Below are 23,370 nucleotides of genomic sequence, written 5' to 3'. Positions count from 1 at the left end.
CACTAATTAGTCATTTGTGTGCTTATAATACTTTCCTACGGGAGAACTCACAGGTTTGATACATGGAAATAAGGCCTTTGTAGATATTTTGTTGCACAGATATCAGTTCATCAGAACTGCAGTCATTTTGATATACATAGCTAGTTATCAGCTGTGTGCACTGCATGGCAAAGGTGACCTACTGTATATTAACATATTTTGGATACCCAGTGAGTTCATACAGTACGTCTAATCCACTGGTCACAAAATAATCTTCCCAGTCTGTGACTGAGCTCTATTATAGAGGTTCTGGTTGAACCGTGTGCCAGCGTGTCTGCTCCACCTGCAGGCTGCACATGTCTCTCCAATGAGCTCGTCCTGCATCTGCAGCCCTTGCACCGATGAGGACTCGACCAAGAACTTTGCCCTCTGAAAGCACCTGATTCTGTCACATAAGAAAGGAAAAGGTTGAATTGTGCTATTTTACTCCACAAGACAAGTAAAATACAATTAAATTAGGCTACTCATGTCAGTTTACTGAATAAATGATAATTTGATTAAATTTTAATCTGTGATTTTAAGCTCCCAAAGCAATTTTACCTGCATGATTATGAACTCCAGCGTGAGGGGCAGGTGATGGATGTCTCCTGGAGGCAGGTCAAACAGGGAAGAAGTGTTCCACACAGTACATGGCCCACCTTTAGTTCCTCTGCTGCTGATCACAACCCCCTCATGGTGCAGATTGATCACCACCTGGTAATCTGTAAACAATACATAAACTTTGTAAAGTCCGGAAAAAATCTTTGGTGTGATAAAAACTGAAAGTCAAATGGACACTGGACAGCAGTGGCTCTCTCATTGTTTACATATGAACAAAATTAGAAACTACAGTTTATGGCAGGTGTCAATTACAATAGTCCTTCCCTTTAGTCCTTAATATAGTTTTTGGGGTTTTTTTTGTTTTCTGGATTAAGTCTTTGTAGTCACAGACAAGCATACGTTTTTACAATTTTCAATCAGGGATTCTTTTACTTATTTAGATCTAAAACACACTTATAAAAAGGTGGAAGTGTAGAAATTATACCACACAAGAACATTATTAGATGTGATTAAGTACAAAATAGAGGAAGAATACATAAAAGAAAGATTTTTTTCTTGTCTCCCTCCATTGCAATTCAACTCTGTCTACTCTACTCTGTCTAAATATCCATTACTAAGTACTTTCAAAATCTGATAGCGATGAAGATTATGTCCCCAAGTCAGGTTTATGTGACATATTGTACATGAAACAGATATCATAAAATCTAATGGCTCTGTGCACAGGATGTGCTTGTCTGCAATAAAAATAATTCCTAGACAGGCTAATGCAAACAAAGATTAGATTTGTCAGATCAGAGATCCAGAGGAGATTGGAACATTTTCCTGAGGATTGTGAATAGTGAAGGATTAAACCACAATGTCATTAAAAAAAAGGGATGATCTCCCGCTGTATTCCAGTCCTGTAAGACCTAATTTAATCCCCTAAACATTAAAAGCAAACATAGGGAATTATTTTACCTCTGCCCCTGAAATGCAAAGGTTAGTTCTGCCAATGCAGTTTACATAATGCCTCTATACATGATGTCCTTATAGGATTCCTAAATCAAATACAATTTTTATCAAATTCATGTAGCCAGATGTCATTAAACGCTGGGTTTACCTGCTACGGCTGGCGTGTGAATGAGGTTGTCGAGGTTATCTGCTCTGAGGACTGTGACTTTGATTTGATGGGCCAGAGTCTGATACTGAAGCGAAATGAAGATCTGTGGAGGACAGCTAAGCCCCTTACAGATCAGTGCATCCTGGGAGATCAGACTCTGCAGTCAAAGGGCAAAAGTTCAGAGAGCAGAGAGGGAGACTTCAATCAGGAGGAAATGTAGCAAGAGGCTTTTGCTTTGTATTGTAACATCACTTAAATTACCAGAGGAAAAAAAAACACTGTAATGATACTCACAACAGAGATCAAGCTCTCGTGTCCTTATGCAACATAGCAAAATAAAAATCTTACCCAAAAGACTTAATTTGGCTCCATTTCTTTGTCTCCTGCTTGTTTCAATAGATCATTTTAATTGGAAACATCCATGTAAAGTCTGCCTCCACTCAACTTGCTCAACTTAACTCTAAGTTTAAGATGTTTACATATGAGCATAATGTGTGACATCACAACTATTTTGGAGCCAATTGTGGTCAAATATGCAATTTACACAGGTGTGATGTGGAGACTTGAAGCCTCCAGCGCATTTTTTCAATGAGGAAGGAGAAAAGAAATGTATTTCAACTTTTCTGTGTGGAAAAAAACATATTTGACACAAATTATTATTCCAAACAGAGTATATTCATATGTCTGGAGGGGATATTTAGTCATAACCTTCTCACATACATTAATATAATAGACCACTACCTTTTTTAGCTTCCATTTGTTTGGGTTAAGCTCTCTCGTGAAATGGAATGCATGTCCTGCTTTCCAGTCTCTTCCTCCACACTCGGCCTCCAGCTCACCCAGTGTGGTGCCTCTCAGACTTGGTGGTTCCCGTGTGTATACAGCTATTCTGAGAGTGCACTTTTGGAGCTCCTTCACAGAGCTCACCTTCAAAGTCAGCACCCGGTTGTTGGGCTCAGGGCTGAGGCTGCTTTGGATTGAGGCTTGTATGGGACAAGGGTACAGAGGCGGCAGGCTACCCAGCACAGACACATCCTCTAGTCTGTGGGACATCCCAGTGAAGCTGAGGACAGTGACGGTCAGGGTTTGTTGCTCTGGAGAGAAGGCCATAGTGAAATGGAGGCAGGGTGATATTGGCTGTTTGCAGCTGGAGCCGTAGCTCAGTGGAACCAGTGGGATTGGTTCTTCAGGCATAGAAGGAGAGACAGCACCGGGGCTGGTGAGTCTGCTGTGTTCATTGTAAGATATACTATCCCCAGTCACAGTGCAACGTCTCTGCAGAGCCTTACATGTTTTGGAAAACAGTCCCAGTTTGGGAAATGAAGGCAGGGAACCATGGCTGGGATCTATAGGTTTATATAGAGGTGACGTTAGTGGTGGTGTGCTGAGGCGGCGCAGCGAAAAATAAGATTTTGACTGCTCTTTTCTCTCAGAGGCAGTATGGCCTCGATTAGAGAACGACAGAGAGCTAAATTCACCCTCAGAAGGGGCAGGACTGGAGAATGTGGAAGGGTACTCCAGTGTATCTCCATCCAGCTCCTCATATTGCTGCCTGGACATTGTCGTTGCAGGTGAGGGAGGCGGGTTCTGGGCAAAGGCCACAGGTTCAGCAGGAGTTGGTGCTGATGTCACAGGTTCTTTGTCTTTTACTGAACAAATTTGACTTGTCCTCCAACACAGAATACATCCCAGGATCAAACACAGGCAAAAAATGATCAGTCCAACCAAAAGAAGAATTTGGAGGTGAACTGTAGACATAAGAACAATAATAATTAGATGGAATTACATGTAAAAAAAAAAATACTTATAATTTATCCTCATACAATCCCTGGATTAAATAACAGTACATGTATTGTTATTGTTTTACCACAATTGCCTGAGAGGATAGACTCTATAAGTGCATACCTTCCAACTGTTTGGTGAAGAGGACCTGCACAAGAAGCCAGAAGAAGAGTATGACCATGATGCCCTCGATCATACCCTTACAGCAGAAGAGCAGCACAGACTGCCAGAGAGGCTGGCCTGGGTACTCCTCATCATGGTAAGGCATGGTGTCAAAAAAAGTGCAGAGAGTCTGTATAAGCCTGTTTTAACAAATCATCCACAGAGGCACAGAAATCCCAGTAAAAAAGATCATTTGCTTGACTGATAAAAATGCATTCTGGCATTCAATCCTGGAGATATCTCCTCATGTATTTCTGCTTCAGAAGATCCATCAAAGCCATGGTTTTGGAGTGCTGAAGTCACAAAGGCACCAACATATCTGCATCAGCTCCCATCTAAACATCTTGAATATTTTGCATCACAAGGTGCAGGTTTGAGCAACAAAATGAGAAACAGAACCTGTACATTAAAGGATGTCCCCAGATTTCAGAAAAAGGATTTCTCTTACAGGATGAACCTCTTTCCACAAATTATAATCAAGTGTCTTCCCCTGTTCAAAGCTGGAAAATAAATCTCTCCCCATACAGTATTCCTATAGTCTTGTCCCAGGACAGTGATTTCCTCATCTGCAGAGTGATTTGACCGGTATTATTCCTCCCTGGCGGGCGGGGACCGTGGGCGGAGATATCCATCTCATAATACCCCTCATTGTGCCTGCAGCATCTTCTACAGTGTTCCAGATGCCAGTCCAGCAGTGTCACTATAGAATAACTATCCCAACAGTAAATCCTGCAACCCTTCCCCCCGCCCTCATCCCTTGACCCATGAGCTCTCATCTCCATTAGTATAGCCACTGTCATAGGGCTGCTGCAGAGTTGAGGAATTAATTCTCAACACAGACTGTCTCTGTACTTCCTCTGCCACATACACAATGTTTTGCTTTTGATTTGATAAACTTAATGCGATGAAACACATTTAGTGGAAAAAATGAACAAATCTGGATTGCCAGCAATCTAGCGATCAAACACAAACTTTAATTTGCGATAAAAAAAAACACCTCCACTCTTAGTTCCTTACTAAAGGCAGAGTAGAGATGTCAACATAATGATCAACTGGAAATATTGAAACATTTGCAGATTTGTGGATGCATTCTGCCCCTGAATCTAAAATGTCTCTGTGTCTTCTATACAGCAGGAAATGCTACCCCCATCTGGTCATGCACTCATCTAGTGTTTTCTTGTTTTTATTCCTTGGTTTGCACTTCTGTTCTGTATTTTGTTATTGGGAAGCATTTTCTGAACCCGGTTTTGAAAGTGCTATATATTTTTGAGCATGCAAGCTCATTTTTGATCAGTATGTGTGATAAAGTAATCTCAGCTCTCTGATCAAGATTGTAAGATGAAAGCTGAAAAACAGGAAATAGGTGTATCTTCAGTTGAGGTTGTTTTGCCACACACCTTATTTTAGACACACCTTAGTAGACGAAAAACTGTTTAGCCTGGCTTATGTAGTGTCTTATCATTTTACATTTTCATGGTTCTTAATGTTTTAATTGCTTTTTGATAGTAATCTATTTTTTAGCTTTTTATAATTTGATCATTTTATTTTGACTTGTCTTATTTCCTGTATTTTCTCTCTATATGTTCTCTTTCATTTATTTATATTTTGTCTTATTCATTTCATATTTTACAGTAGGTTTTATTAAATGTTTTTCTTTCTAATCTATAAATCATTTTAAATGTTTTAGGTCACACTGTTTTAATTTTGGTATTTTACTTGTATCTTGGTGCACATTTGTCTCCAAATCCATATTTACCATCCTGTGCGTTTGTTAATCACTTGTAAAACACTGTGAATTGCATTTGACTTGTATGCAAGGTGCTATATAAGTAAAGTTTGATCGACATGCTATGAAAATCTTAATTAAGCATAAAATAGTTTTTTCATTAAATCACATATTTGTTCAAGCTGAAACATAACTATAAAAACACAACTAACACCATCGTAATAGCTTCAGCACTATGATTTTGAACAATATTATGATCTTTCACTTATCTCCATTAATTCAAAAGTACTGGAGTTTCCGAGTAAAACACCGACTTTGTGTGGAAAAGAATTCAGCCTTTATACAGCACAAAAGATTGTTTTATTCCTCATGGCCACATGTCCAAGAAATATGTTAATCAAAGACCCAAACTCACATCAACCTTGGTTTTTGTAGTTGTCAAGTTCAGTGACATTTGTTTGCAGTGATATGTCTACTTGATTGTCCACATACAGTATATGTCAGCAGATGGCTAAATAAGCATTTTCTGCATTAACAATTGCATATTTCTCTAGAAGAGTGAGGTAGCACTGTTTCAGCATTCAACTGTCAAAAGCCTGAGGTCAGTAATGATACATTCACTGTGTTTATAGGAGAAAAACACAGCAACACTGTATGAGAAAGGGTATAACATTGATGAGCCCCAAAGGAGATTCCTGAGAAACTTACCAACATGGAAAGTCTAACGAGGTAAATGTTGTATCACTTCCATTCTACATACAGAATAGCTCCCAGCAGAAACCTATCATGTGATATTTTGCCTTCAGGTTACAACTGATGTGACATAAATGTGTCATAATTTTGAGGCAGAGCCAAATCATTAAATAAAAATAAAAAATAAAATAAAACACAATAGAAAATCTAAAAAAAAAAAACCCAACAACCTCCAAACATTTTTTCCTACACTGTTTTGATGTTTTTGTGGTAACTGACGGTGCACATAATCCCTGAAAGTTGCTCTGATCCACTTTCACTCACAGCAACCTGTCACCAGTCAAGTTAAACCAAATATTTACCGAGAGGGAAACAATATGGCTTCAGCAAAATAGTTAAATACAGGAGCTATGACATTGAGCTAAGGCTTTTTTGGTCTTCATTGGCTGCACTTTGGCAACCAAACTGTTACATTGATGACTATGGCGAAAGAACTGTATGATAAACTAGCTATAAATGAAGTTGACACTCAGAGAGGCTGAGCATTGGTTCTCATCTTGTACTTTCCTGCTCTAAAGACACTTCTGAATAAACCTTATAAAGCCTTTTAGAATGACTGTCACTACAATTCAAAAAAGCTTTTAACAGGCACTAAGGTTAACTGGATTTACATTTGGAAGCCTTTGAGGTCACACTTTGTTGTCTTGACAAGACTCGTTTAAAGCAGATTACGCAGTCAAAGTGATGGAATATCAATGGTAGAAAACTTCTCAATCTGTTGCAGTTTTTCAAGAGATGGCGCTGCTTGAGTGAACAAACAGGAGGTCAAATGTAGACATCAATATAGTTAGAGTTTATACAGTTCTTGTCTGACAAGAGAGATACTGCATGCATATCACTCAATTTTTTTGCTATGGACAGATCAAAAAAAAAAAAACAAAACAAAAAAAACTGTGAGCCTTAATTTGGTCCCTTCGAGGAGGTGGAGGATGAAGAGGCAGGACTGTGAGAGGAGGAGAGGGCACTGAAGCCACTTGTTCCCGCCATAGTTACGGCCTGCGACACCACTGGAGCAGCTGACTTCTGGGCAAACAGCGTTCCTAAAGTGCAGGGATCAAAGAGAAGATTTTTTTTTTTTTTTTTTTTTTTTTAAATCGTACTTAAGTTCTTTGAGAAATGTGCTGTTATTATTAGTCAGGAAGTTGTAATATGAAGCACAATAAACTAGCAAAGCACTGTAAAAGGAACCATGTTTCCATGCATGCGCGGTGGTGTCTGCCATACAAGGAACTTCTCTCCTGAGACTGAAAACATGATCACTGTCATTCGTCTTTAGAGTTGCTTCTAAACAAACTATTATAACTATTTTCTTCAGGGACAAAGGAACATGCCATCCAGTGCAGTGACGTGGCTCACTGACATGTTTTTAATAGTTTTTGAACAACTGAGGTCTATAGCACAGAGGATTACAATATATCAGACTTTGAATACACACATGTTACTTGTAAGTGGGATGAGTTCATTGTTGGTTTGGCTCTTTTTCAATAGAAAATTGACAGCCTTCAAATGTCAAGGACAAGTTCAAGGTTGAATTGTCATTCTCTCCATATAGTGATCAGTATAAAGATGAATGAAACTGTGTTCCTTTAGTGCTACGGTCTACCCAACAGAAAAACAAATACATATGAAAAACAAAAAAGCAGGTTCAAAAGTCAGCAAAGAAATGGCAAATAATTTTAGTTGTACGTCTTAAGTACATGAACGGTGAAGTCTCACATGTAAGCATGTACATTGTTTTCACTATATACACAATGAAACTGAATAAAAGATAACACGTAAAACATACATATAGTACCAGTCAAAAGCTCGGACACAGTTTCTCATCCAAGTGAATGGGAAGGTGTGTCTAAATTTTTGAATGGTACTGTACATCATTTAAAATTACTTTATAAATTCAAAAATGAATGTAAGACAATACATTGCCTTACTGCTTCATTTCTCCTTTTAGAATTTTTGAAGAAATCATTTTTTTCTTACACATTGACTGATGTTACTGTTCATAAACTACATCCAAAAAAAGCTTGTCACCTACTAAACAAACAAAGAACAACAACAAAAAAGTTTTTCTTTCAAATTTAATGACTTACCTGAGTAAAGGGTGCCATTGACTTCCACAGACACACTGATACTGGCTGCTCCATTAGTGGAGATACTCAGAGACAAATCCTGTTTGCTTTCTGTGGGAGAACAAAGAAAAACTCACATTAATGGACTTTATTATAGTTAATCAGCATCCTATAATGTTCAGTAATGATGAGGCAACTCACCATGTCCATTGTTGAGTTTGAGGTTCAAGGGGTTGAAGTGAGAGGCCATGGCCAGGAGGTTTTGTTGGAGGGCCTGCTGCATGAGGCGCTGCTGCTCCTCTGCGAGCCGCATCATTTTCTTCTCTGGACCGTCAGCTGCTGCACCTCCTGCTCCACGCTCCAGCCTTTCTCGGAGATGCTCCAACGTGGCAGCTTGTGTCAACTGCTGCTGCTGCCCCAGAGCCAGGGCCATGGGCAGCCGGCTGGGTATCACAGGGGTGGAGGTCTCATCTGACCAAGCAAATTAAAGTTAGAATAATTTTGCTGAGTTAGTAGAAGCAATTAACTCATTTCCCATAGGTAAATGTACTGGACTAGATGGGTTTGGAGCTGAGTTCTACCAAGCATTTCATGAGATTTTAAACACCTTTCTTACTCAGGATGATAAATGATTCAATTACACGAAAAACATCTTCTCTTTATGAGGCAAATGTATGTGTGTTATTGAAAAATGGAAAAGAGCCCATGGATTCTGCTAATTATAGGCCCATTTCCTTGCTCAATTTTGATCTGGGTCTTCCAGTATTTAAAGATTAGGGAACTGGCATACTGGTAAATGGGGTTCTCCAGACCATGAATCACTCAATCCTGCCCCCTTGTGGCTAAAATGAGAGTTTATGTCCTTAACAAACCACATTCCTCATTATCCTCTTTACTTTTTACAAATCCTGCATCTTCTATTAAATAAGTCACAGTTTTGTTTTGAGAAACTCACTTAAGATTCTTACTCAAATTAAACATATCTACGAAGTCCCTAGTGTTTCGATATATATATACACCATTTGGTCACAACCACACCCTTAACTCCAGCATTTCTGGACAACACAATTGCTACACAGTGTGTAAAAGGGCATAAAGTACTTCTGTTTAGACAACAAATGTGTGTCTTTTGCTCAATAAAACTTAAAGTACAATCTACCCCACTAATTTTTTTTCATTATATGCGGCTTACACATTTTGTGAGGGAAAACATCCACATTTTGAGTCTACTTGTGAGAGACATACTCTTTGGGAATTGCTCTCTCTTTCACCAGAGTAAGAAGCTTATGACTAAATTTGTGAATTTCTTCTCTAAGGATTCTGTATCTGTCAACTGTATTAAGAAGGCTTGGGAAAGGGAAATCAATGCTGTGTTGCCTGATAAAATATAGAGGATTGCACTTTCCCGTATTCATAGTTGTTCAACAAACAGGTTCAACAGAAACAGATTAATTCAGTTCCAAGTGATTCACTGTTTTCATTATTCTAAGGTCATGTTACATCAATTTTACTCTTCTGTGTCTCCAATCTGTGATAAAAGTAAATCAAATGATGGCACATTGTTTCATTTATTTTGGGACTGTTCACTAACACTCTGGGGTTTACCACTGGACTCTCTCCTGACAGGGACTTGTCTCTCTTTGGATGCTCAGAGGACTCTTTAATTCTTCCTTCATACATTAGAACAGCTTTATTGATGGGCGTGGTACTGGCAAAAAGAACTCAAAGACTGGAAGACACCAACCACCGTGTTTCAGAAACTGGTTGCATGGACTTGTTTTGGTTATCCACATGGAGAAACTACGATTTAATAATTTAAAAGGTCAACATAAATGGGAAGAATCTTGGGGTCAATAAAAATAATACCAAAAAAGAATAATTTTAAACACAGCACAGAGGAAAAAACAAAGGAAATTTCTATTTCCTTTTAATAAAATGGTGCCACATTCTGAGAAGTAATCATGTCTATGTAACCTTCAATAAATAACACTGAAACAGAAAATTGTCAGCAGTGCTGTAAGTACTTTGTGCCATTTCGTTATTAGGCTGCTAGATGTGTGGGAGGACATGAAACCACTGGAGGTCATAAGTATCCTACATCCACCTGGTTCATCACAAGCAGCCACAGAGAGCCTAGGCTGGGTAGTACGACTCAATACGATGAGAAAAAGTAAACAAAAAAAATGCGGTAATAATCTAATAAGATCCCTTTAACAAGGCATAAAACAATTGTGAATTAGTTCCATTACTTAAAAAAAATCTGATTCAACTCATCACAAAAGGTCTAATATCAAGGGCTACAAGTTTCATTAGAAATTTGACACAGAACAAATTGTCATACCTGTGTTTCTCTTTAAATTTGGGCTACCAGATTGATTCAGGCCGTTGTGTCCGGTCGGGGTGGTTTGCATCGTGGGTGAAGAGAGGAGCGCATGTGGAGCAGAGCTCGGGGAAGGAGAGTAGCGATACAGGCTGTTGGTGTAGCTGGGACGTCGACCCTCTCTGCGGTTACTGTCGATGGCAGCCTGCAGCTCACCTGGAGAACTCAGCCCCTTCTTCTCACACTCAAATGCGTACAGGTACTTCATATATCTACAAGGAAAGTTTCAAATAGTCAATTTTCGGGTGCAAATGAACACCATTCCAAAATATATAGCCTATATAATAAAGTCAAAAAAATGATGAAATCAATTAATGAGATACCATGCTGATACTATAATAAGATTGTTTCATCAACCTGCATTCTTTACTTCATAAAGGGTGCACCACATGTAACAAACGGTGGAAAAAAAACTTGAGATATTTAGTCATTGTTATTAGAATTGTTGTTATAATCATGTATGTATTTATCAGGATCTTACATTTTACACCTGTTTAGACAGATTTTTGTTTTACAGTTGGAAGCTATAAAGACAGTTATTACATTATCAGCTTCTCATTACTCATTTTATTCCTCTGATTGTGCCTGAAGAGATCTTTCAACGCTAGAACCGTTTTGGGTTTTTCTGTTACGATCTGAAAGACACGTACTGGGTGCGGAGGGTGAAGGCTGCGCTGGTGATGGATGTGGGGAGGTTGAGACCTCTTGTAATCTCCCTCCAGATCTTCTTGTTAATAACCTCCACCAGGCCTCCCTTCTCTGTCACTAGCTTATAAAGCCTGTACAGGTCCAGCACCTGCTTCGCCATGATGGGGATGCGGTTCACAGGGGTTCCTGAATAAATGAGAGGATCAAGACAATGAAATGTATTGATTTTCTTTGATTTGCACTCTTGAAGAGTTGGCACAAATGAGAGTAGCCTTGCAAAAGCATGATTAAAAAAGGACAGGGGCAAGGAGGAAGTGGAGGACATTTTCTGATCTGCACACCTGAGGGCCTGAGGTTAATGTTAAAATACGATGGCTTAGCATGTATAAGCTGTGTGGACAGATTTATCTAATGGGGCTTATTTCAGATGGATGGGGGTGGGGATAATTCCACAGCAGCAGCTCTGTTAGTGCATTGTTTTAGTGCAGGGGGAGGGCTGATTTTAAGGCCAGCAGTGGCTGCCAATCACAGGGTCAACAGCTATCCCTTCCAATCCTGATTTAGAGTAAAGCCAATTAATGAAGGAGGCTAAAAAGCAGTTGTAGAAATAAGATTACTATGCGTTTAAGGTGAACACTCAACAGGGCCGTGACCTCTGTGCACTTGGTTGACAGTGTCCAACTACATCTACCTTCATTTCATTGTGGAGGAATAGTTATACGATATCAGTGCAGACATGAATTTATATTCATATATATTATATCATAAATATCTAATAGTGCTGGACAACTAAAGGGTACTGACAGAAGGAGAAGGCAGTGTGAATTTATTTCACTAATACAATCCTAAAGGTATTTCAGTTGCATTTCATTACTAAATGTGGTTATTGTTGGAAAACCTGCTGTTTCTCAAATCAAAAAACTTGTGTGAAGCTTTTTTAGCACCTTTAAATGCCATAAAAACCTAGAAATTATCATGAGGTGTAATATATTGCCCAAACACCTAAATACATTTGACAGATTTGTTTTAATTTCTGCTTTATTTGTTTGATATGACTGGTAGAACATGCAGGATTGATCACTCGTGGACTGACAACCTGTCTGTTTTGCTTTTTATAAATTTGATAAAAGAAGTAGCATCCTTTGCTTTGAACTAACAATAAGTAAAAAAAAAAAGCACTGTTTATGTTGCATTATCTGACTTTGTAACACTTTAACTTTTGCGCTGTAGGCATCTGTATTTATGTTTTTTATAATATCTAAGTCCACTCGGTCACTCCATTTTCTGTACCATGTCTTTAAATTGTTTAATGAAATTCAAAGTTCATCTCAGAATTTAGTTACAAACTAACTAATTATAATGATATGCTTTAAGATATTAATGTTACATTTTTAGTACTCAAATGGATTGTTGCATTCGCTCGTAGTTGAGCATTTATGGCAGTTATAATACAAGCCCTTCTCCTAAAAATACTACTCCTTTAAGCATTTTGAAAATTAAACTGACATCAAAGAAGCTTTACTCAATAAAATCCACAGCGACTTCTGGCTGACAGAGTATGTAACATTAGTAAGAGCTCCCTTGGCTACACACAAAAACAAAACAAGATGTATAAAACCAATAAAGCTTGTCTTACCTCGTTTCTGCATGAAGACAAATAGTTGATCGAGAAACTCCTTCCGTTGTGGGTCATTATCCAGTTCATAAAGCTACAAGTTAAAAGAAAAACCTTCATCAGCAACATGCTGAAAAAGTGATGATTTCAAGCTTTTTCTTGTTTACATCCATCTACCAAATCTACTGACCTTTGCAAAGTCCCTGGATGGTTCCCCTCTTAGTTTTCCTCCATCGTTGTCCTCGGCCCAGATGGCACTTCCTCTCTGTAAATGCACCCAAACAGAGAAACATCAGAGAGCAGTTTGTACCAAATCTACTTCAACCAATATAACACGTCCAAGTTTAGGAGTTAATTTCTGACTGTAGGCTATAAATGAATGAATGAATGATACATATTGCACTGTGGCATGGACCTTAAGCACTGGCCATACGATATATAGACACAGGATTAAGCAATATATAGATTATTAAAAATCAAACAAATACTGGGAGAATGCCATCCTGCAACTGTCATGACCAGAACTGACCGGTCTGTCAGAGACTGATGTTCATTACGCCCCAGTCCCTATCTGTTCAGTTCCACATCTAACACTTGTAACTTTTCTATCACATTTGGACCAAAAACAGATATTTTCAACCCTGTGATAATTACTTATAGATGCCCTATGAGATTTGCAGTCCAACAATATGGTGCTTGTCCCAGGAACCTCATTACTGTTAATGTTCAGCCTCAAAATCGCCTGAGGCCAGCTCTTTCAGCTCTGAAGTCGACTACTTCTGGGGCTTCTTCATTCGTCAATTCAGACACTAATTTAAATGATTTAAATGATCCATAGTCTTTTAAGACAAGAGGTAGTTTGGTTTCTTACATCTAAATATACGTAGTTTACTAAGTCATAACAAATATGATCACTTATGTATCCTATTATCTCAAACTCATCCAGATGCTATGATTTTAACAGAGACTTCACTAAAAAAAAAAGAGAGAATGATAAATAAACTTTCCTTTAGTGGTTTTAACATTTTCAGAGCAGATAAAGATCTCTGTGCTTGATCTGACTTCAGTCTCAATTCCTAAATATTTTTAATCTATTTCCATGAAAATTGATCTGGGGCGTAATAATTCACTAATAGTAAATGGTCTATTAGACCTCCTTCTGCCCCTTCAGAAGCCCAGAAAGATAGGGTGAATTAATTCCATCATTGATTGATCATTAGGTGATTTTCGTTGGTGATCTCAAATTAGACTGGCTTACCTCAGCATCTAATAACCATAAAGTGCTTTTATCTTAATTTTACAGTTTATTTCACATCCCACTCACCCCAACCTGAAGGATTCCTCCAAGTTAAACTTAATTGACTTAATATTAACAAACAGACCAAAGAAATATCCTGCTTGTGGTGTTTTTGACCTTGGTATTAGTAACCGTTGCCTGATTGTTTACATTAGAAATGTGAAACAGAGGAAAACTAATTCACACATAGTGGTCAGAAGAAACTTTTAAATTTAATGACCTGGCTCTTCTACATGACCTTTACTCCAGTCAATTACTCAATTTTACCAATGTTTTTAATATTAAATAAAAATGTTTTAGATAAGCATGCACCTTTTAAAAAGACAAGAACAAAATGTAGCTCCGCTCTTTGGTTCACTGCTGAGTTTTCTACATTATTTTATTCCAGAAACAAAGCATGGGCTCTGGCTAGGCACACCAAAGATCCTTGTCACTGGCTTGCCCTTAGACTGTTGAGGAATAAGTGCACTGCTGCTGTCAGAAAAGACAAAACTGACTCTTATCTGCACTCTTATGCAATTCCTCTTATAACCCCAGTAAATTATGTTAAATCTATTTCTTATAATTCTAGCATTCCTCTACCTGCCTATGTTGTTATGGGGCTAACTCAGATAACCGATAGCTATGAAATTTGTGCTGCTTTTAACAATCATTTTGCTGCAGCTTGTCAGATATTTAACAGTCTTAGTGTTGGCCTCAGTGGTTGTTTGGATGGATATAGGTCGTCCTTCCTTAATACTACGGCTAAAGTAAACCAATCCTTTAGCTTATCTCCTGTCTCCAGTTGGATGGTAGCTGACACCTTATGCAATATTGACGTGTGAAAATCAACAGGTGATGACAAACTGGAACCATTTGCTTTGAAATCCTCAGCACAGATAATTATATAATTATATTATATAAATAAATATAAATATAAATATAAATAAATAACTCATTTTCAATCTTAGCATTACCTCTGGCATCATTCCAACAGCTGCTTATGTTCTTCCTCTGCATAAAGCTGGTAGAAAATCTGAATTAAATAATTATCGTCCAATCTCAAAACTATTTTCTCTTGTAAAACTACTTGAGTCACTTGTTAATGAACAGTTGAAATCATTTTTATCCACACATTCCATACTAAATCCATTTCAGTCAGGCTTAAGCATAGCACTATTTCTGCCACTTCTTTAGTTATTAACAATATAATCTCAGCATTAGATAACAAAAAACACTGTGCTGCCCTTTTTATTGATTTAACGCAAGCTTGGGACTTTCTCCTTTGGGTTTTGACAACGCTAGCTTATTCACTATTTATATAAAAATATCACCTCTTCATTGTACAATAGTAACTCCCATCTATACACAGATGACATGGTCCTTTATTCCTGTACAGATTCTGTTCATGCTGCCACTCGAAATCTACAGCTATCATTTAGCCTCCTTTAAAAACACGTTCATATAATTTAAAACTGATCTTAAACTGTGCAAATACAAAATGGATGTTGCTTTCAAATGCAAGAAATATTGACAACTGTAGTTTTTAAATTTGTTCTGTTAATAAACACCATAATAGAGAGAGTGCAATACTTTAAATATCTAGGCATTTGAGTTGATGAAAAACTTACTTTTGAAGTCCATATTGACATGTTGTTATCAAAAGCTGTGATTAAAATTGGGTTTTCTTTTTAAAAATTTTGCTTTCCTTTATTTACGAGAAAAAGAATTGTTGAGGCAGTTTTCCTCTCTGTATTGGACTACATGGATGTTAGTTCCACTCTAAAACCTATATCACTCCGCTTTAAGATATTCACTGGAGATAGTTATGGGACACACCATTGCCTGCTATAAAAAACTGACCTGCCTGCTCTATCAGTGAGGAGGAATCAGCATTTGTTTTATTTATAAAGCTGTTTTAGAAAACCTCTGCCCCCCCGTATCTCTCAGCCCTGTTTTGTTGGAATGTTGGTCACCATCATACCCGCTCACAGACACGGCTCAGCCTGCAGGTGCCAAAAATTCATACATTCATCATATTTAATTGCTAATTTTACTGATTTTAACTGACACAGCTTTTAATTTTCTCAATTGTTCTTATTCTTATTGTTTTATTTATTAATTTGTCTCATTGTCAATTCCTACACTTTTACTTTTTAGCATTGTTACCTTGTTTTTAAATGACATAGCCATGTATTCTTCTTTTATTGCCATTTGATTTTGGTCGTGTCTGCGTTTATGTGTGTCTGTACCTCAGCACCATTGAAAATGAGGGTTCCCCCTCAGTGTGTTTTCCAAGGTTTTAAATAAATAAAATGATGATGATGACGGAATCTCAGTGAGATATCGTTCCTATTTAAAGCTTCACCTCAAGGACTCTGGACTTTGAGCTCCTCGCCTCTTGTGTCTAAAGCTGCTTTTTTTCCCAGCACTGAAAGCACTATCAGACCTGTCCTGTGGTAAACAGCTGGTTGGTTGGTATAAGCATCTGACTGTCAGTATTGCAGTGATGGAAATATATTAATAAATCTTCTTTTTTTTTTAAATGGAGTGTTAGTTTACAGTACTATAGGGGAGATTAATAAAAAGGCCCAATGCTCATTAGGTAGTTTAATGTGACATGTTATTTCTACATCACCTCCTCCATAACATGACAGTTAAAGGTTAAAAATGTGAGGGGAGGGCAGTATGTGTGCAACTGTGTGGAAGAGCCTGCTGAGAGGTTATTGTCCCGCTAACGCGCACCGAGAGTCACGTGATGATTCAAGTATAAAATTGAAAGATGATTGGTAGAAAGCAGGAACCACCGTAAGAATGGTCTGTCTTTACAATTTCATTAAGTAGATGATGTTTTCCCTCTATTATTCCTAACATATTTATACAAAATGCATTTATTTTAGGACTTTTGTTGGTCGAGTTACAGCTTTTGAAACATCACAATACTTTCTTCTTGGATATCTATTTATGGTTTTCTTTCTGTAGGTCATTGCTCACATGTCATGCAGTTTATTCTTTTATATGAACATGTTTTATATTAAAACAATCGTGTATTTTATACAACAAAACAAGTTTTTGTATTTGGCAGGAACAAATGCTTCAATTATCCTTGAGGTTAATCAAAATAACAGACTGTTTTTTGTTTTTCCTTGTTTTCCCTCATAACTACTTTACTAGATATTTGCATTTCAATGTATCCTGTTTTACTTTACACACATAAATCTATTCACTACTGGGGTTTATAATGATAACATTTCACTCTTCAAGCTATAAAATACATGGGAACCAATGGACTGTTGGGTTCCAGTCCAACAGTAACTCTCCTCATGTTTACAGTAGAAACAACCCACAAATGCTGACACACAATCAACCCCTACATCATCTTTTTAACAGCTGCCTGAGAACGCTAAAAGAGATTATTTTCTATTCTTCTGTTTTTAGCTGTTAAACTGGTTGAACTGAATGATTGTGCCCACTTTACACATAAAACTAAACCCAGTGGTGGCAGAGCTGTTGACACATGTAATAGCCTCAGCTTAGAATTTCTAATAAAGGACTTCTGCTCCCCCCAGCAGACAGCCTATTGATGTGAAGGTAGATAAACATCCCAGTCTTTTCACCATCAGATGGAAATAAAACCCTTCCCCCCTTATTGATGAGCAAGTGAGACCTACTGTGGATCTATTAACAAAGAGCTTTCAGTTAATTGCTCACAGAGCTTTCACACATCCAGCCCTGGGAATCCTGATAGTATTCAGTATGTAGGTCAGGAAAAGGTTTCTTTTGTTTCATTAAAAAAGGCAAGTTTTATTACATTTTAGATCATTTTATACATTTAAATGCCTGTAGGTATCATGTTAATGTGTATTACTACACTCAAAGTAATTCTAAATGTATATTTGTTCAACCATTGAATATAAGAAATAAACCGAAACTTCATTTAAAATGTCCCATTGCTCTACGCAACTATTGATACTAAACAGTAACTACCTCTTATAATGAGCTTCATTAAAATGATGTGGCTGCTCCGGGAAGAGAAACAGTGAAAACATATTATCCCCAAATTTCAATGTAACTGCAGGGGGCACCAAATTTTTAATCCAAATCAAATAATTGGGCCTTTATTCACTCGTATAAGTCAAGATTATTTATCTGGCCCCTTGCTGTGCTGTGAGCTGGGTCTGAGAGTGAACGGGGGGGCTCTTTATCCCCGCCCATGCTACATTTAAGGGCTTTACAGTGAGACCGCACACAAGGAGAGAACAATGGCTGCACTGCATGGCAGAGCTTGTACAGCATCTTTAAAGATGTCTGATTTACCAAGGAATGAAAGACAAAGTTAAAAACTAGTCAAGAGGGACACAACCAGCCACCAATCAACTAGCAAAAGACCACATTTCAAACTATACCTAACTATCTAACTTGTTAGACAGTTTACATTTACATACATGTTGCATAAGACAGCTTAAGTGCTTAAATCACTCAAAACGCAAACATTAACAGAAAGAGCGAGATATACAGACAAAAAGTACTTCTACATCTTAGACAAAATGTCCAACAAAACTCAGTGATATTTCAAATAATATTCCCTAGTTTGCAATGATTAAGAAAACTAATGGTTGCTTTGCAGTCTGGATGTAAACAGGATTAAATGAAATACCACAAACAATCCCTCATAGTTGTAAGTTAATTAAACAGCATCCAAAGTTAATCGGACAACATGTGAAGATGTTTGCAAATTTTCACACATTTAGGTCACAGCTGTTCTGTGACTGTTGAGGTTTAAGGTGCTTATGGCTGTTGAGGTTTAAGGTGCTTTAAGCAAAGGAAAAACAATTAATTTTAACAACAGTCTCCCACAAATCATTATTGTGTTTTAATTAAAATAGAGGAGATGTTTTTAATGCAGTCTTTAGGTACTGTATGTTGGGCTGAAAAAAGGAAACATATTCCCTCTGCAGTTATATAGGCTAATGTATTGATTACTCACAGCTGAATTAAGCTGCCTCTTAGTGTTGCCAAGCGACAGCTAAATTATGCAAAGCTATCCACTGAACTACAGCTACGTCAACAGCAAGCTGTTCTGGGCCTATCGAGGTTTTAAAAGACATTGAAAACCAAACTTTTTTACAATCATTGAGCTGATTCCACATTTACTGTTTACCAAAAATGAGGCAAAGTAAGGACAGTAAATGTAAAATATCTGTTAAATATTACCAGGAGATGTGTAAAACTACTCCTGATAACAAAGCCTAAAAGCCATTCTGCTCCACTGAAACTACAGTAAACTTTATGGGTAGTTGCTCACTGGTATGCTGTGAGGCACTGAGCTGTCCAGCTGTCCCTCTGCCCACAGGCCTCATTAATCATAATGTATTGTATTGAAGTGGGGCCTTTGCAAGGGAAACATACACAGAAGAACCAATCAGATTGGCCTACATAAAGAGGGGAAAAAAATCCATGAGGGGACCCTCTGTTTCTTGCAATGTGCTCATAAAGATTTCATATTCAATACAATCTTTTTACATGAGGAGGATACAGCGAGAGAGCAATCCTCCACCCTACCTAGCTATAGCTTGTAGTTGTTAACCCTTGAGGCCAGCCCTGTCCAGAAATATATGCTTGAGTCTATTTCATTAATCCGCTGCTCTGATTTTAACTCCAATCTGTCAGGCCTAAACCGGTTGCTTTTAACAGTTGGGATTGGGCCGCAGCCAAGACCAATTAGCTTAGCCAGAGGTGAGAATGCTTTTCTTCAAAAGATTGAGACATGAGGTGAAGTACGGTTAAAGGAAAGATCTCTGGCCTGGCCAGTAATTAAACACTATCGGGTTCGGGCATCTTGCCAAAAAGGGACACACGCCATCCTCCACATGCGAGGAAAGAGAAGGCAGCAGGACTCCCAGCAGGAAGAAGTCAACAATTATCACGGAGATAAAACACACACCAACTAAGAAAGGAGCATTACAGATGTTCATTTTCTCTTTGTACAGATGAAGTGATGTTTTAACCTTTAAAATGCTGACAGAGACATTACAATGGATTTTATAAGAAGAAAATATTCTAAAATTTACTCTAAGAGACATCAAAGAAACACAGAACAACATTTTGGTCCTCAAATCAAAGATAACTTACTTGTTTAAACGGCTCATCGAAGCCCCAGTCAGTGAACCCATTGGATGATGTGAAGGCCTGTTGGCCAGCAGGAGACAACAGCTCCTTCTCCTCAGGCTCCTGTTTTATCGCTGAAGGTGGAGACGCAGACAGTTGCTTAACAGCAGCCGACTGAGCTGCGGCGTACGGAGAGAAAGAGAAGCCTGGAACCTGCTGGAGTCCAGGCTTCTTCAGCTGCTGCTGATAAGGCCCGTTCTCATCATCCTCTTCCTCCACTTCATCGTTCTCCTCAGGCTCCATCATGTCCTGTTCCTCCTCGTCCGAGTCTTCATCTTCTTCCTCTGCGTCTGTTCTGCTCGGATGGCTGTTCAGAGCTTGTTGAACTGCTTGATAAGTCTGTCCATCTGCTTTGCCAAATAACACAGAGTCTAGTCTGGAGCCAGAAGCTCTCGCTGCAGCAGCGTGTTGAGCAAACAGGAGCTTGGCTTGAAGAAGGTGTTTGTCTTGTAGGTTCATCTCCAGCTTGGCCCCTTGTTGTCTCTGCAGCTGCTCCATCATCGCCTCCAGCTTCACCCCAGCAGGACTGGACTGGGGAAACCCGGCAGAACTGCTCTCCTCTGACTATATAAATCACCATGGGGAGAATTTAATTCATATATTACTTAAATGTGTTTGTTTGGCTCTGTGTTTTAGATTTAATTTGCCCTCCCCCAGTGCACAGGCAAATGCATTCAACAAGTATACTGAAGGAGGCAAATGTAACCAAATTGCTGTTTAAATACTCTGTGTCCTGTATCTATGAAATTATACACAGTCCAGTCAATTATATGCAGTCCATGTTCAATTGAATTTAATGAAACTTTTTCAAAGGGAGTCTGGCTCCGCCTCAAATTAATTGTGGATTAAAGTGAAACAATGCTTAATGGCCTGAACCACTTATTAACAGAAAACGCAATAATTAACTCGAGGACAAATTAGTACCAGAATACTGATGTTGTTCAATAACATTTGCTGTGTTCCCACTTTGTTAAAATCAACTTAAATATGGGAGAATTGACGATTGGGTTATTTTTCAATCGATTCTTCAGTTTGTAGAAACGGAAAAATAAATCAACTTTATTCCACAGTGCAGAAAAAAAATGTAAACAAAGTCTACATTGATATTTATGATAAACCTTTAAACTGAACAAAAACTACAGTGGAAACTTCATCTTAAAAGAACAGCAGATGTTCCTGATAATGTCTGCATTAATCGTCATTTGCGTGGGAGCAAACAGTCGTCGACACTCACCATTTGTGCCTTGGAGTAATCCATCATCGCCAACAGGTCGTGTCTAGTTTTTCCTTCTGTTCTCCGGCAGAAATAAATCGCATCGCATGACCTGTTTCTTTCTTTCTTTCTTTTCTTTCTTTTTTTCTTTAATATAAACGATTCCTCTGATCAAATGTGATTAGAAACCCTCCGCAGTGTGGAGGCCGGAGCGGTCGGAGCTGGAGGAGGGGTAATAATGCTCTGCGCTTTGCCTCCCTGGTCACTGCGCATGGAAACTCAAACATCTTTGATTGTCTTTGGTCTACACCCCCAACTTGGATGAATGAAAGGCCCGCCCCGTGCGTAAAGCTCGTAAAAAGTGGGTTTCCTTGCCTACATGTCTGTGGAGCAACCCACAGCCACTTCACAAGGAAATCCCACCCTAAAGCTAAAACACACTGTACATTTGTGTGGTTATTGAGGTTACACGATCCCTGCTAAAAATACAACAAAGCAGTTTAGTCAGGAGCTGTGTTCACATTGCAAATGGCTCTGACCTCTCCACTCACAGGGCAGTTTCTGCTCTCCTCACCTTTACATTGGTTGCATTTCACACTAGATGCAAATTCATTCTGGCTGTAAAGTCATGGTTCACTAGTCATTGTACTTTAAGTTTCTTTGGAGTAGGATTAAATAGGCTTACATTTAACAGAGACTGTGTAGAAGTGCCCAGACAAAAAAATGGGTCAGAGGTTATATGTTTTATTTGATCCTTTTTTTCATCTTTAATTCCTATATTTATGGTGGAATAAAATCTATTCATTGGTTTCTTGGAGCCCCAAACATGAGAAATTGTGCTTTTTTGACTTTTGGTTGGCTAAAAAAACAATTTTAACTGCATTTCTGGCACCTCTGTGAACATCTTATGTGCTTCTATTAACAGACCAATACCTTATGAGACAATGCTGGTTATCTTGCTGTCTTGTAATCAGTGATCACACTGACTCCCACCGCCTCTATAAAAAGCCCGAGGCAGATGCTGTTAACACATGCTGACAAACAACAGGTTAGCGGCAGAAATCGAAGACAAGAATAAGATTTGAGGTAATTAAAGCTTCTTTTTTCGTAGAGCTTAAGGTAAAAACATTGCTTATATTAAAAAAGAAATCATTGTTGCTCTTCCTGAGGTTTCTTCCATTTTTTCCCCGTTAAAGGTTTTTTTGGGTGGGGAGGTTGTTTTTTTTTAAAGATAGAGGATGTTGTATGCTGCACAGACGAAAATTTGAGGAAAATTTGTGATATTAGGCGATAGATTAAAATGACTTGACTTGACATAATTTATTCACACTCTAGCAGTGAAATGGTGAATTCATGGGCATGAAAAGGACACTTACAAGAATACAAGAGTATTCTTCACCAACCCGGAGCAGAGCAAGTAATGATAGTATCACAATGTTTTGAAGAATGTTCAATTCATTATTTCAAGAAACTCAGTTTCTCACAATCTATGTTATTAACATTTTCCAAATATGTACTTAAATATATACTGTAATTCAAGGAGGGGAGTATTCCAGACCATTTCAGGTCTTATTTTAAAACTAATTCTCATATTCACACCAAACAATCATCTAATCTTCATCTTCCAGTGGTCGATTTTCCATCAGATACGGAACTACAAATGTCTTTGTCCTTAAAACCCATTAGAGCACATTTTAAAAAAGCAAATTTTGGTTTCATAATCCAATTTGTTTTTTCACAATAAACCTAGTAGGCTTTTTCCTCTCCCTGCACATTGATTTTTTTCTTGTTGTTTGTGTGTATTTGTGTGATTTTAACCTGTGCATATAAATAAACTTTGGTGTTTGGGTCTCCAACGCAGCAATATGAACCACTCCACTGGCACTCAATAAATCATTATCTT

General features: G+C 38.1%; 2 protein-coding genes and 1 long non-coding RNA gene across 3 annotated transcripts; all 3 read right to left on the bottom strand.

Moving 5' to 3' along the window:
• Positions 1-333: 333 nt before the first annotated feature.
• LOC122985048 lies at positions 334-1,956 on the bottom strand. Its single transcript, XR_006404009.1, has 3 exons — positions 1,679-1,956; positions 580-740; positions 334-424 (listed from the first exon to the last, which is right to left on the bottom strand). It is a non-coding gene; the product is annotated as an uncharacterized LOC122985048 (long non-coding RNA).
• Positions 1,957-1,980: 24 nt separating this feature from the next.
• syt18b (synaptotagmin XVIIIb) lies at positions 1,981-4,151 on the bottom strand. Its single transcript, XM_044356489.1, has 3 exons — positions 3,584-4,151; positions 2,327-3,426; positions 1,981-1,995 (listed from the first exon to the last, which is right to left on the bottom strand). The coding sequence occupies exons 1-3, from the start codon at positions 3,726-3,728 to the stop codon at positions 1,981-1,983; spliced, it is 1,260 nt and encodes a 419-aa protein (XP_044212424.1). The 5' UTR covers positions 3,729-4,151.
• Positions 4,152-6,309: 2,158 nt separating this feature from the next.
• Positions 6,310-21,768, bottom strand: LOC122986048 (AT-rich interactive domain-containing protein 3B-like). Its single transcript, XM_044357113.1, has 9 exons — positions 21,489-21,768; positions 20,219-20,818; positions 13,001-13,075; positions 12,832-12,904; positions 11,198-11,381; positions 10,509-10,759; positions 8,369-8,638; positions 8,189-8,278; positions 6,310-7,141 (listed from the first exon to the last, which is right to left on the bottom strand). Exons 1-9 carry the CDS (start codon positions 21,513-21,515, stop codon positions 7,002-7,004), a joined length of 1,710 nt encoding a protein of 569 aa, XP_044213048.1. The 5' UTR covers positions 21,516-21,768; the 3' UTR covers positions 6,310-7,001.
• Positions 21,769-23,370: the final 1,602 nt, after the last annotated feature.

This window comes from Thunnus albacares, chromosome 7 (assembly GCF_914725855.1).
Source record: "Thunnus albacares chromosome 7, fThuAlb1.1, whole genome shotgun sequence".
In the NCBI taxonomy this organism is placed as follows: Eukaryota; Metazoa; Chordata; class Actinopteri; order Scombriformes; family Scombridae; genus Thunnus; species Thunnus albacares.
The sequence above is the reverse complement of the archived record's forward strand: the minus strand, read 5'-3'. Positions and strand labels throughout refer to the sequence as shown.